At 36.9% G+C, this 16,014-nt stretch overlaps 1 protein-coding gene across 1 annotated transcript in view; it reads left to right on the forward strand.

Moving 5' to 3' along the window:
* Positions 1–16,014, forward strand: part of RALGAPA1 (Ral GTPase activating protein catalytic subunit alpha 1) — a 139,879-nt gene that overhangs the window by 96,451 nt on the left and 27,414 nt on the right. Inside the window, 3 exon segments of the mRNA XM_075753973.1 lie at positions 640–795; positions 9,458–9,616; positions 11,534–11,661. Coding sequence (XP_075610088.1) covers positions 640–795; positions 9,458–9,616; positions 11,534–11,661 — 443 coding nt within the window.

Below are 16,014 nucleotides of genomic sequence, written 5' to 3' on the forward strand. Positions count from 1 at the left end.
TATCCCATGTGGGCAGATATTAAATGTATTCACTTACGAAATACAGCTTTCTTTAGGCACAGTTGTGAAAGTGAAATAGCACATTAAGCATGTTTATTTCAGTGCCAAACTATTTCCCATAGAACTAAGACTGAGAAAGTTATTACAAATGGTCAGTTAGTTTCCTGTGATTTTTTTTTTTTTCATATTCAGAGAATGAAAATTTCTCAAGAAAATATATGGAAGGTAACAAGACAATTTAAAATTGTCTGGCTGTCAGGCAGGGTTTCTTAAGAGCTCATGTCAAGGCTGATGTAGTATCACAGAATTTTTAAAAATTCAAAAAGCACATGTAAGTGGTTACAGTCAACTGATCAGGGAATAATGCAATAAACATTCATCTACACAATCTTTCCTTTTCTCTAACCTCGTCTTGCCAGCAGCATCTGTGGTGACCATGGAATACAGAATGCCACTGCGCTGCAGTTGATTTCCAGTCTAGTCAGCAAGTCTGAGCTCTTTTAGAAAAGCACAACTGTACTATTGTGAAAAGGGCCTTCACTTTTAAAAATTCAGTTGAAAGTGCATTTCAAAGTGTAAAGAATGTATTTATCACCTGATAATTTTTTTTTCCTAATGCTTCCTGGGCTTTACTTCTAGGTAAATCTCACAAACCATTGTGGCTTTATGGGAGGACTGCAAAAAAACAAAAGCACTGGACTGACCACTCCATATTTTGCTACCTCGACAGTAGAAGTAATGTTCCATGTGTCAACAAGAATGCCGTCTGATTCAGATGACTCTTTAACAAAAAAGGTAGATGTTTCTGAATAACATATTTTCTATTGGCAGTAAACCCAGAGAAATTAGTCAAAGGAAAAAAAACCGTAAAATATGCCATCTTTACCTACTAATAGTTGGTATTTTACTGAAGTAGGTTAAGCCGTGTAAATTATTCTCCACCAATTCTAATTTTGCATTACTGATGATTTTTTGCCATCATTGCAAATGTTGGCAGGATCACACGTATAGTGGTGAAAAACGAAGGGAGATAATGGTTTGTGTAGAAGAAAAAGCATTACGTCTGAATGATGTTTTAGCACTTTAAGTCTTTAAATGTCAATTAATAACTATGTGGTGAGTACTCTCTAAGATGACTTTTTATTCACTTAAGAGTCACGTGCTGTCTATTAACATAATTTCCTCTTCAAAAAAAAAATTGAAAATACTAAGAATTTGTCAACATTTATTGTATATAAGGTGTTTTGTCTTGGAACAGGCACAAATGCTCAACAGTGATATGATCTCTTGTAGCCACATTAAGAAAAAAATGGTTTTCTGTACTGGTATTTTTTTCTTTAGAATTTAATAAATTCCACATTAGTGATAATAAGTTACAGTCTCGAACATGTGTCCTGTTATAAATGAACAATTGGCTATCATTAGACTGTCCCCCGTCCTGCGTACATACATCTTCAGATGTGCTAATCCATTCAGTAGACACGTTAATGAGCACTGGTTGAAGTGTAATATTGGAGGAACTGAAGCTGGTTGATCTCAGCATGGAGTTTAATACTTGTAATTAAATTAGACAGTAGACAGTTAGTAAAGAGAGAAATAGCCATGCCTCTGGCAAGCTTCAATTATTAATGACTTTTTTGTTCTTTGTGTTCAACTTGAAGAAAAAAAATATTATTGTTATTGTTATTATTATAGACTGACTATGAGTTCTAACTTCTCACTGTCACATCTTACGTTGGTTTGTTTGGTGTTTTGTTTTTTCTTTAAATTAAAAAATGTTTTTTCTTATATGTCTATGGTGCTGGGTCCTTTCTGTTCTTTATTTCCTGAAGCAGAGCCGGGGTAATACTTGGGTTGTTAAATGATTTATAGAAGTGGTTTATTAGCAAAAATAACTAATTTTACAATAAGATTGATGGTATTGTTCTAATATAGAACAGCGTGTATATATTTTTTCCTAAGTTGACTGGATTCTGTATTTTTTTAAACAGAAACTTGGTTTTATAAAACACAGCTTGTAATTACCTTATAAACAAACATTGTAATGATGTTTGAAATTAGAGCATTCAAAGGTGTTGACAAGGGGGTGGATAGGTCACAGTGAGAATTAATTAATAAATAATTTGCAAATCCTGTGGACTTCAGCAGAACAGGCAAGATCTTGTGTCTCTTTCCAGGAGCACTCTGAATCTCCATTGAGCTGTTCCTGCCGGGCAAGGTTCAGTGCTGGTCCAGGCCTCCTGTGATTTACCTTGTGAAAATGGTGTCAGCTGGACTTTTTTAACAACTCCAGCTTGCCCTGGGCCTATTTCTCTCCTCCTTTACCCACAATCATCAATAATTTGGAATATTTGAAGTCTGTATGGATATGTAGAGGGTATCAAAAGATTGGGATTATATTTGTGGCTCAGCTACTGATGGGCTGTTTAATCAAGCTACTTTATTTCTGTGTCACTTTATTTCCTGTTCTTCCTTGGTGTGTGGGTTTTGTTCTTCTTTTTAAGCCTGGTTTCCCCATGAATGGTGGCTTGTGAGCCTGCCTTTATGTCTCTCCTCCCTTCCCTAACACTTTTTTGGCCCATTTCAATCAAATTGGAGAGAGACATAGAATCATAGAATGGTTTGTGTTGGAAGGGACCTCAAAGACCATCTAGTTCCAACCTCCTGCCATGGACAGGGACACCCTCCACTAGACCAGGTTGCCTGAAGCCCCATGCAACCTGGCCTTGAACACTTCCAGGGAGGGGGCATCCACAGCTTCTCTGGGCAACCTGTTCCAGTGCCTCACCACCCTCACAGTAAAGAATTTCTTTCTAACATCCAATCTAAATCTACCTATGTTCTAGCTTAAACCCATTACCCCTTGTCCTGTCACTACACTCCCTGATAAACAGTCCCTCCCTAACTTTCCTGTAGGCCCCTTCAGGTACTGGTAAGCCGCAATTAGGTCTCCCATGTTTCAAAGGTGTTCCTTTCATGTATGTTTAATGAAGATAGGCTAAGTAAAGGCAACAGAGTGAGAGAGACTCTTAGTGCTCCTACTCAGCAGATAAAGACTGCATGAGAAGAAGCATTAGACATCAAGGAACCAGCACGAGAGAGAGATGCTATGAAAGTCATCCCAAACTTGAGAAAAGCATCAGCTGAAGTTTGCATCTTGAGAGAAGCCAGCAAGTGGTATCAGGAGAGATGAGTAGGAAAGCAGGCTTAATTCTTTTACTAGTTCTACAAGTACTCGTGCTGCTTAGAGTGAACACATCAGCAAAAGGTGTTTTATGAAATGCTGTCCAGCTCACACACACTATAGGGGACCTCAAAATCATTTGAGCGCCGTATGTGTGCTAACAATTTTAATTGTTCTGAGTGCATGTTCATGACCTCCAGAGAAACTTGAGTTTTGTGTGCTTTCTTTGTCTATTTCTTTCAATGGGAGAAAAACAAGCAAACTTGCAGTAGTTGGCTTGGAACTGTTGCTGGTTTTTATATTGTAAATGTGCCTAGAGGTGCATGATAGGTTCATCTTATAAATGGAAATTAAATTAAATTAAAACAAAACTTCTTCCTGACAGTCAAGCCAGTGCAAAATCAAGATTCTGCTGTTTCAGAGGCTAAGCCAATTTTCAACTTATTTTCGATCAGTCTTATAGAGTAGTAAATAAAACTGTTCAATGTTTTGGATACCTCTGAAGCATTTGTTTCTGAAGACATGAACAAGAGCAAGAAAAGACATTAATTCAGGGAGAACAGATGAAAATCCGCTGAATGTGTAAAGGAACATAACATTGAAATGCATATATAAAATAGGTATTTCGTTTGCAAAGAGTAAATTAAAGATTTATAGTGCTGATAATGCAATCTATTTTCTTTTTCTTAGAATTAAAGGTTAGAGCAAAAAGAATTTACACTACCCTTACGAGAACAAACTTGCAAAGAAAATATCAGGATTAAATGAAACTGTGAAGACTCTCAGTTCACAGAGTGAGAAAGCTCACCTGTGTACCTCTACAGCTTATCACCTGTCTAGCTCTTCCTTCCTTAGCCTGATAAAGGAGTGAAGGCACTGTAGGTGAGAATATTATACACAAGATCTGTAAATAAAAAGTAGTAGTGTTATTAACGATTGGAATACTAATTCATCTTGAGCTGTGGGTGTATGACATGATTCTAGTTTACGTCTGATACCATCCTGACCACATAAAAGATATATAGCTCCCAGTATTTATAGCTAGGGGTTTTGTTTTATTGTGGTATTAACATGTATTGGGAAGTTGAAGGTTATTAGTACAATATTTTTTTTGAGTTACAATTAAATACACATGTTGCTTTTTAAAAAAAAAAGCCCCAAACGCACCATGGTTGTTGAAACAAAGTTTTGTGAAAAATTCAACCAGAGGGTACATATGCTGTAGACTGCAGTGCTGCTTACATTTAATGGGCAAAAGTAGCTGTATTAAGCCATTACTTTAGATGTTTCTGCTCCTTCTGTTCTTTTTATAATGAACACTTCCACTTTTGAAGAAGAAGAAAGTTGGGGCTAGCTGTTGTATCATAAGAAAATATAATAGGCTTTTTTCTCCCTCCTTTAGGTAAGTGGGTATTAGAAATTACAGTAATTTTGGCAAGAGTTCAAGGGTTAATGCAACAGATAAATAAAAGGAATTTTCTGTAAATTGAGCCCTGCATTATTTCACTTGTCTTGCCTTTCCAAACCTAACTCATTTAATTTTAAAAAGTAAATACTTAAATTCTTCCTGACAGTGTGCTTTGCTTTTACTATCGTTTATTACTTCAATTATACTTGGTATCACTTAGAACAATCTGCCATTTGGAAATTTCAGTATAGCCTGCAGCTTAGTATTAAGTCTGGCTGCTATTGTAACATGTACAGCATATGACACTAATGTATCAAAATTAGATTTGATCATCCCTCCTGGTTATATTTATTTCACGTTTCTTTTGTATTCAGTTAACATAAATGTATTAGGAGAGCTGACACATGATGATGGCTATAGAGTAAGAATATTTTAAAGTATTTTGAGTTAAATTTGAAATTTCAGGTAACCTAACAGTCGGTCATTTTTATATATTTGCTTTAATGGAGTAGAGTTTCAAAGCAAGCCTAAAAAAAATCTGTTTGTCTCTGACATCTCCTCAGGGCTGTCTTCCCGACAGCTCGCGTTTAAAATGGCTAAAACTGAGCTCTTAACCTCTTTCTCATTGCCACCTTTCTGGATCACCACGGATAACATGACCATTGTGCCTGTCACTTGTGCCCATAGCCTGAAATCATCTTTAATTTGGTCCACTTTCTGGATTCTTGTATTCATCCTGTGCTTAAGACTCTCTTCTTTTTTCTACATAACATTTCTCACAACATAGCCTTTCCATACACACGGTTAAAGTTTATCCGCTATATCCTAAACTGTTGGTTTGATTGCTGAATCTTCCTTTCTCTGGCCCTGACGCTTTCCTTCCTGAAGAATGCTGCTATAAAAGACATTTTTCTAATCTTTAACACTTTTTTACTGTTTCTTTGCATTTATCGATCTCCATTTTGTGTCTTGCCTTATGCTTAGATAGTAAACTCTCTAGAGCAGTTTGGTCTGAATTTATGCAGTATTTAGTGTTTTAGAATATTGGTGTGTAACCTGTAGTTGCAGGTTTTTCAGCTATAGTGTATTACCAGTTACTTGAAGTATAACATTATTTTAGAGATTTTTATTGTATATGTTATTGCTGTGCCTTACATCTCTAATAAGAATTTGCACTTTGTTTTGCTTACTGTGATTTATGCACACACAAAGTTGTAAATTTAGGAAGACAAAGTCAGGAAATGAGTGTGCAGATGTGGTGGTTTACACAACTGGTGGTGAGTTTTGAGTGACCATTGACACAAATTTCGGTCTTGGCACCTGTATATTCTGTGCACACCAAATCTGATTCTGTTAGATAACATTGGGACCACACCTTCTTGGGAAACCATGTTGCTGTCTGTCCTTTAGGTTTCAATGAGCAGAGGTGGTTGTAGCTCAGTATCTGTGTCCCGCTTGTGTCCAGGACACTGAATTCTGGGATGCTTCCAATTCAATACAAAGACATAAAGAATCCAGATTAAAGTTGAAAGAGGTCAGGCTCTGGCTCTCCTGTGGTGTAATAATTACAGCAAATGATGGATTCTCCAAATGTTTGCTGTGCTTGCAGGAGAGGTTTGTTGTGGAGTGATGCTCAATTTCAAGGTCCTTCAATAGGAAACTGAAAAATGAAGAAAAACTGAAATTCTTCTTTTTTAAAAAGGTTATGCAAAACCTAGTGGACCTTGGAAAGCTTTTCAAGACAATTTCAGGTATTGGATCTCTTCCATGAATCAAGTGTTGATGATGCGTCAAGTTACCACCAGTCAGCTTTGCTTGCTGACCAAGGTGAGGACATCTGAAAGAAGCAATAAGTAACACTATGTTAGTGTCAGAGCTTCTTCTGATCTACTCATGAAAAAGGAACAGAATGACTTATCCAGAACTTAATTATTCTCCAGACATAAAGATGAAACCGACAACACCCAATCTTGTTTACTTGTCTATTATTTTTGTCAGTCTTCTACCTCCTATAGTGGAAACAAGGCATTGATCATAGTTTTGATCTGGAGTATTTTACATTGTGTTATAAACCACCATTCCCAGTTTATACCATCATCCACCTACTTGCATCATCCGATTTTGGCTCTCAATCCATTGTATGTCACAGAGATGCCATTCTACACTTTACTCAAACTGGATCTTTGCCAGATCATTCTTGATAGTAATCATGAGGTGAAATACACCTGACAGAACTTGGAACTCATTGGAGTAATCTGATTCCTTTTCCTCTGAAGAAGTTAGTGCTTTTAGCCTGGAATATATACTCGCACATGTATGGGCATATAAAGCAAACTTTGAAATTGGAGAGAAAAGTCACTAATGGCTTCAGTAAACTTGGCATCCAAAAGTATGTGTCCCTTGTCAGTAGTCCATCTCCTGAATTAAGCACACAATACACTTTTATCATACCAAAATCTGTGTCAGTCTGATGTGGAAGCACATATCAGTAGCAATGCTCTGTCTGGGTAGCTTTCACAGAAGTGCAAGAACTGATGGCCTGTCTGATTAGCTGCAGGTATCAGTAGCAGGTACGCAGGGGCAACCTCCAATAAATGAAATTCAAAGACAATGATGCCCTCAAGAAGCTGCACTGTCTAAACTCTCTGTATGTTTGGATTTTAAAGCCCTTTATTTGGCATGTACCCTGTCACCATCCCTTATTCCTTACAGCGTATGAGTTTGTTTTCTTTGAGTCCAAAGATGGTAAGTAAAGGAGGGCTAATTCTTCTAGTAAGGAGTTCAGTATTGCTGAACTGGGAATGTTGCAGTGCAGTGTGGGTGTATCGGTCCTAGTTCTGCTTCTTGGCACTCAGTTCGATGAGTTCAGTTCAGTCAGTGCATCAGGTGCCCATCCCTCAATCTAGGATCATGTAGTTGGTTCGCGTTCCACAGGATTTCATATCTAAACTGGTTTGTCTCTTGCTTTCTCTTTGGTTAGGCAGCCTCATCCTCCCAGAGCTCTTCACTCACTTCTAAGTGTGGGCCCATCAGTCCCTCATACCCTTCTGTCATTGTCATATTTCAACAAATTGTTTGGCTGTCACTTCACCGAGGAAGGTAGGAGAGGTTCAGACCCTCAGAAAACTCCACAGTTAGTTGTCTTGTACGACATGTATCATTGTTAAGTGTCATCCAGGGTTTCTGTAGCTGGTGTTTGTGTGTTGCACATCAGTCGGTCAGGTTGCTGCCCGGTTCTGTTCTAACCTAGTCAAATAAAACTCAGCATAGTGAATGTTGTTATAACCAGTTCTTTTGTTGGGCTGGGTTTACGGTTGGTGCAAGAGCATCCCTTACTAAGTGTTGTTCAAAATAATTCAGCCATCTGCCAAAGAGGCAAGAACAGCTCACTTCAAAGAAACTGCAGTCGTTGTAGCTTAGATGTATCTGATCCAGGCAAAACAAATGACTTGTTGAGCATCACACAAGATGTAGGGTACTGATGCCATCTGTCCTTTCCCCAGTCCAACCCTGAAGAAAATCCTTTTCTTACAGAAATACAACCCTGTTTTTCAGTCTGATACAATTTAAAGCCAGCAGAAAATAGCAGAGGCAGCTTCTTTTTTTTCAGTCTGCTGCTGACAACCAGTATAAGCCTTCAGATGAAGGTAGCATTCCAGGAGGTTTTGGAATATAAACAAGTGAATACTTGCAGTGAAATTTCTCTGATGACTGTGTATATGTTTTGCATTGTTTAAAGTGCAGTTATGTTCTGAAAATGACTACATAAAATTGTTGCCTTTTTATACACAATAAGTTCTTGTAAGTGCTCAGATTAGTATCTGCATGTTACCTGCTAACGGCAGTTCACAGTGCTGTCCTTTGAATAACATCAAGGCGATTGTTTGACAAATTCTACCTGCCTAAAGCTGTGCAAACAAACTGAAAACTGTGGGTGAAGACAATTGTCGGCTATAACTCGTGATGCAGAAGGAGGAAAAATGAGATTCTAGTTTGAATTTTCAGAACTAGCCCTTACTGGAAAGAAACTCGCATTTAATAATCTGAATGTATTTGATCTGTATACGTAAAGCCTCTCTCCATGATGTTGACATTTGTTTAGCAGATGGTAATGTTTAGCAAAAGGAGCGTTGTGGAGCTTCAGTGCAGATAATTCCAAAGTGTTCAAGATATTCCTTAATCTGGTTATATGATTACAGCTGAGGATACAGCATGGATTTTGAGGAACCTATTTGGCCATTTCGAGCCAAATCAAGAGCCATTTTAGGGACAGGGTGTAATTTTTACAAAGGTAAAAAACATATACAGGTTTCATGGGAAAGTGAGCATTTAGTTTAGTTAATGTAGGGCCTATGGTAAATGCAGTAGCTATTCTCCTTTAAAAGCTTTTTGTTTGTAGTAGCCAGTTTGGAATTTGGCTAGAATGATGAGGTTAAAGACTGCACAGATATGTAGCTTTTAAACAGATCTTCATTCATATACTTTAAAAGTTCATATAGGATTTAGTAATTCTCTGCCTGTCAGTGATGGCAATCTTGAAAGCATTTTAGTAAATCAGATTGAATCACTCTGCCTTCTTGAGATCATATCAACAAAATTTTAGCTTTCAGTAGAAAACAGATATTGACATATCTGTTAACTTAAATAGACATTGGCACCAATATATAAAAATCTATAGCACAAACCAATACTGTGAACTAATACCGTCACTGAAATTGTAAGAGAACTATAGTGTAATTTGGTTATTTTATTCATTTTTCTTCGTTTCTTTTTAGTGCGTTTGTCCTTTTGAAATACAAGCATTCAGTATCGCTGTATGGCTATAGAATATATTTAAACTGATGGTTTTACCCCTGCTTTTCCAGCTAAGGCATTTAGGAAATGACGAAGTACACATTGTATGGTCAGAGCATACTCGAGATTATAGAAGAGGAATAATTCCAACGGAATTTGGAGACGTTCTTATAGTTATCTATCCCATGAAAAACCATATGTTCAGTATCCAGATCATGAAAAAGCCTGAGGTAAGGGTGTTTTGGTTTTTTTCTTTTGTGTTTCCTTTGATTGTTTAATACGTACTGACCTTTGTTTAGAATTGTGAGGTTTTGGTCTAATAGATTGATCCCACAAGGCAATGTGTCTTTGACATTGACAATTGCTGTGGTGGTAGGAGGAAGAGGAAGAGCTCAGAGAATACAATGCATAGTAAAATCAGTAACTTGAAATTGCAACGGTCTGATGCTGTCAAGCATATCTGCTAACATCATAAACTGTAAACAGAGCTAGAATATTCTGCGTAATTGTTTAAATATTAAGATAAACTTGGCAATCTTTTTTAGCAAATTTGATACGTGATTGTGGTAGTTGAATAATAGCCTGCTCCAGCTTTCTCCATCCATGTCATAGTCTCCTTTCTTCTTCTCAAAGCTAGTTTTCACTTTCTCCTTGACTCCACATAAGAATTTGGAGATCGATTCAGCAAAGCAAGACCATTCAGCTCTTAGGCCTATGAACACACACTCTTTCTAATTCCTCAACTGTCTGTGCTGGGCCTGTTCTTAAAACAGTGGTTTAGGGTGGCAAACACTGACTGAGTAAAAGTGGTCATGAGTGTTTGTACTGCATAATTTCTCTGTGTGATGTCACTTGCCATGAATTTCTATACTTTAAATATTCAAATTCTTTCTAGAAGCACTAATATTTATAGATGAAGTGCCTGATGATAGGCATGAAATTATATCCAGTACATGATCTTGGTATTACTGGATTACTTATGTTTTTACTTAGTAAGTATATTGTTTCTTTTACTACTTTAAGTACAAAGAGTTGTATTATTGGGAGCGTGCAGGTTAAGAAGGAAAAAGACAACTGTTGCGAGCAGGGGTTGTTGTTAGTCCAACAAGAGGTCCTTGTATGTGAAAAAAGAAGTGCCTTCTATCAGATTTCAGTATTCTCAAAACTACATTAAATGACTGATGGAAAAAGATAATATAGTTACCTAAAATTCTTCTGTAGCATTGGTTTCATCTTAGCAAGAAGAGTATTTAGTGTACACCCTGCTCCCTTTGCTGATCTGACGCACAAACTTTGCTCTTCTTCACGTGCTTTATGCTAGCAGCTTCAGAACTTTATTCATATGTGCAGGAAATGAAAATACTTAATAAAGTTTTAATTTTTATTTTTTTTAATTGCAAAATGATGGTTGATGAGAGAAAAACGTAATGACAAAACATAAGATCCATCTGCTCTGTAAACCTTTTGGGTGCTACCTATAGTAGACATAGTAGACATTTCTAGTAGACGTATCGTAGACATTTCTACTGATCTCACAAATAAGGCTTTAGACTTGGGGTCCAAAGAGGCCAAACTTTCACCATAGATTTCTCCTGTAAAGGGGTTACAATCCATTTGTGAAAATACCATAGAAAGGAAGAACAACAGAGAGAAGGAAAGAAAATGGAAGGTGAGCGTTGGTCCACCAGTAATTGTATGACAGTTGCACATTAAATTGGTCCTTATGGACATGTTCTATCTAAAGCCATGGTAAATACTATTTTTAAATTTGAGTAATTATTCCTTTTGCTTACTACCACCTACAGTATTGTCATCTAGCCTTTCAACCTCATAAACATCATATGTATGACTGTCCCTAGGGTTTTGGCAGGAAAAGTTGGAAATAAGCTTTGATGAGACGTAGTATTCAAATGGTTGCTTAATTTTCTTCAAAGGCTGTGTTATCTGTTACCAAGGATATCAAGCAGTTACATGGCTGTATATTTCTACAAGAGAAAAGGTCTGTCATGGAGCACAATAACTGGTCTGATTATCTGGCAATGAGGAGGGAAAAAAAGATATATTTGAGTGCTCTATTGTTAATGTTGATTGCTAATTGTTACAGCTAAGATCTTGCTTTATGTTAAATTTCTTAATTTTTTATTCAGGTTCCATTTTTTGGTCCACTCTTTGATGGTGCTATTGTGAATGGAAAAATTCTTCCTATTATGGTTCGTGCAACAGCTATAAATGCAAGCCGTGCATTGAAATCATTAATCCCATTATACCAAAACTTGTATCCTTTCACTGAAATGGTTTCCAAGGCATACACATTCCCTTGCAGTTCTACAGATGTGGTCTTCATGGTTTTTGCCATCTCATATTTTTGTCAGATTAATATAGGGAAAATACTATCTTTTTTTTTTATGGTGATGGTGCCTTTAGGAAACTTAAACCCATAGAAGAGTATTCAGATGAAGACCAGCTTTTTTTAGTTAAGCGAAGAATAGATTTAGTGCTGAAAAATTGCCTGTTTCTAATGTTTTATAACATGTACTTATCACTTTTTGTTAAAAAATTATTTTAATGACCATTTTGTGAGTAGACTTTCTAAAATAGCAATGTCATGGTGTTAATAATCTTTCTTTCCTTAAAGATGTTAAGTATTTATCTAGTATTAATCTGACGTAGTTTTGCGTTCTAGTTCCAGGAAGGATATGAATGCTGCTTTCCTTCAAGATGAGAAATTTGTTACATTTTTGTCATACAGATTCTGTTACTCAGTTCAGAATACAAAATTGTTGTCAAAATGATGTTATTGTCTTTGTAAAGATGTCAGAAAAGGTTATCTCTCGTCGTTGTTGTTGTTGTTGGAACTGAAATTGTAGGTTTTTGAAAAGGCTGCTCTTGGAAGAATAGATTTACCAACCAGAAATTAAAAAACATAAGGTAAGTCAGTCACTTATACCTCTTCCCTTCTCAAGCTTGAGTTCTCTTACATACCTGCTAGTTAAATCAACAAGAACATACTATTTTTTAATTTCATAAGTTGAAAGATAAGTTTAAATTTTGATCCAAGAGAAATTCTGTGCTTAATTTCCACCCAAGCTGTAGATACTTGTGTTTGACATGTGATAGATTGTTGCTAAAATACTCTGCTTTTACTAAGGCTGACTGTTAATACTTACAGAGTGTTGGATTAGATATGATGAAGTGGATTTACAGATGAATGATGGATGGTGTTTGATGTGATCACATTAAATTACGTTTGTGCCATTTCTGTAGATGACAGATGTTGATTCATTGTATTTTTATGTTTGGAAAGGTCCAGTCTTTTTGTCATTACTCAAGTAGCTTAATCAAAGAATTTAAAATCTATTATCATCATTATACCATGAAAAGTGATGGCTTATAGCATTATATTGATGTATAGTGATGAGCAATTAGAAAACAATTTACTTTGAAATAACAAACTTTCAGTACCAAAAAACCCCCACAAACTTGTATGTTTAAGCTTCTTTACAGGATATGGAAATTGTAATAAATTCCTTGGACATAGCATGCCAGCTCAGTGTCTAGGAATTGGTCAGTTCCTAAGAGCTGTGTATTGCACGTTCACTTTTAATTCAATTAAATTAATTTAATTAATTTAATTTTAATTTAATTTAATTTTAAAACTGTACTACTTGTATGCATCAAAGCACTGCATGTCATTTATGGCATAATGTGACCTCCATTAAAATGTTGATATTTGTCTCCTAATATGGTTAGTATGATAACTGGAAAGCATTACATATACATAATATAAGGTAGTATTGGTTGCTGGGTTTCGTATCATCACTTGGTGAGCTTACGAAGCACCAGTTGATTGGGCACTGATGTTAAAGGGCAGCTTTCTTAAGTAGTTGGTGGAATTCTTTTTCTACCTGGCTTGGAGTATCTTACATTCAGTGCTTTGTATAATACTCTAAAAATTAAAATGGAGGTCTGGGCAGTTCTTTAAAAGCTGTTTGTGTGGCATGAAATTAGAAAAAAACTCTACAAACTTCCCTGGCTTGAAGTAGGCTGTGGTGGAGTCAGTTGTGTCAGTGGAGAACAGCAAAAAAAATGTTAAACTTCAAAGTTTGGCCTAGTTCTCAGTGGTTTAAAGATCTCTTGATTAAAAACTTCGTGGACATTCTCTTGGTGTTCAACCCATGGTCAGATTTGAGGTCAAGAAGGAATTTCCCTCATACAGGAATGGCAAAGACTGGTGGGTGTTTCCTGTAACATGGGCATGGTCTGTTAACTAGGAATATTTGAAAATTGAATCTAATTATGTTCCTGCAATAGGAGGGAAGTGAAGATGTCAAGGATTGTCTTTAGTTTCTCCCACTTTCTTCGTCTGGTATATTTTAGCTATGGCTGTAGTAATGCAGTATTGGCTTTGAAGTTTGTTGTGAAGGGTGTGGGGGCAGGAGTATTTTATGGTTAAATAGCTTTTCTGGCGACCCCACCAGACCTAATGTGTCTTGCAGAAGGCAGGATTCATTGATCAAGGTGGTCTTTCTTTGTGTTGGAGGGTTGCTGGAGCAAAGAAAAAGAGGGCTCAGAGTGGTGAAAACAATACGTTTGAAGAGGGAGGAAAAAAAGGAACAGAAAAGCTGCTTTTCAGAAGGTACACCAAAAGCAGAGACCCAGCTGGAAAAGTGAAGCTTTTCAGATAATCAAGGCTTCCCACATATCCAGGACCATAACGGTATCAGTGAAAGAGAATTCTGAAGCGATCTGCTCCAAAATTAATTTTTGTTTGTTTACTTACAAGTATCTAATATACTGGAGCAGTGTTTGTTTGTTAGGAATTTTGATGATGGTAAGTAGAAAGTCAGTTTAATGTGGATCTTGAGGGAACAAGAGAACTTGAGAGTTCTGTCAAACAGAACACATTTCAAGCCCTACGCTTCCATATTAGCTGTCTTAATTTCAAAGCCAGCATCAGTGTACGGATGTCTGCGTGCCTGCAGGTGTGCGGTTCATTGCTCTGTGCTCTGTAATATTCGGTGGGCACCTTTTGACTCAGTGTGGAGCTCCTGATCATGTGTAGCTCTGTGTTTATCTGTATTTGAGAAGTATTTACAATGTCACGTGGCAGATCTTTGTGGTGAGGATGGATCACGATAAACTCTTAATTAAAAGTAGGGCAGTGTTGCTTTGCTTGCGTATGGGATGTGAAGAAAGTGGGTACTGAGTTTGGCCCTCCTACTTCCAAGGAGGGCTTATCCATCCTCCGAGTCAGTGTGTTTCCTAAGTGCCGACCTGACTGAAAAAATCAGCTGTCATTTGTAATCAGCAGGGATATTCAGTCCTCTTCATGTAACCTGATTGCAACTTTTCCCTTATTGCGCTTGTCTGTTAATCACGATGTGGCAATGGGTAGTATGTGTGAATAGTATAATAATGGTTGCATGGATACAGGAAATTCTGCTCATCTCCCTTTTATAGTCTGCCCCAGCTTTGAATCTCCATTGTACGGTCTAAAGCAGCTTTCTGAGATCGACATATTCTGTCAATCACCTTCCTCTTTCTGACATTATTTTGATATTTCTGATAGCAAACTTAGATAGCAAAACATTTTTAAGATTTGATTTTTGAATGATTTTTAAAGTTTTCATCTCCTCTGCGTTTTTATTCTTTGCTCAGAATACTATATGTTTCTGTATTTTAAGATTAAAAATTTACTAAATTTGTCAGCAAACATCAGTGGGCACGGCAGGTATCCTGCTTTAATTTGATTCTTGACATTTTCATTGCTGCAGCTGTGTGAAGGGAATATTGCCATTTTGGGTGGCGTTTCTGCATGGATCTGTGGAATATGCTTTGGTTTCCACTTTGAGGATTCTGCAGTTCCTCACTAACTTTTGGTGGCCTGGCTGTCCTGTAACAGTACCCCCTCACCGACAGGCAGCATGCATGCACACAGTAGCAGAGGACACACACACAATACTTGTATTGTCTTGCTGATGAAGCAGCAGTATCCCCTTCTCTATCTCATAGCTAATGTGTTTCTTCTTCTCGTTGCATTTGACGTTGTCGTCGTAAGAAGTACGTGCTTATCTGCTGAATACACTCCAGCTGCACGTACGCTAGGAAAACTTCTAAGACTCATAACTGCAGGTGTAATAATGGGACTGAATGTTGAGAATAACCATTTTCGCTATGGCATAGAATAAGGAGGCCAATATTTAGGGGATTGTTAAATACTCTTTATTTACTCAATTGCATTGAAATTCCTGATAGGAATAGTTTTATGCATGGCTTGCATCTCAGAGCAAGCGCTTTCTCACGTTCTGAATTCAAAATCTACCATGTGTAGGAAATGTATCAACACTAAATATTTTGAAAAATAGAGTGGCTTCATATAAAATTTTACATGAAGTTCCCCAATAAACAGATTTTAGCCAGACACCAAGAGGCACACCAAGATAATGTTCTTTACTGAGCATAGTAAGCACCTCCAGTGAGCCAACTTTTTTAAATCATTTGTCATATGACAAGACAACTAGAAACCTTGTGTGAGTGGAATTCCAAATGTGAAAGAACTTGTGTTACTTTTTACACATCGTACACAAATTTTGGAGTTTTAACAATTATTCCAAACTATCTGCACTTA

Source organism: Balearica regulorum, chromosome 5 (assembly GCF_011004875.1).
Source record: "Balearica regulorum gibbericeps isolate bBalReg1 chromosome 5, bBalReg1.pri, whole genome shotgun sequence".
Classification (NCBI taxonomy): domain Eukaryota; kingdom Metazoa; phylum Chordata; class Aves; order Gruiformes; family Gruidae; genus Balearica; species Balearica regulorum.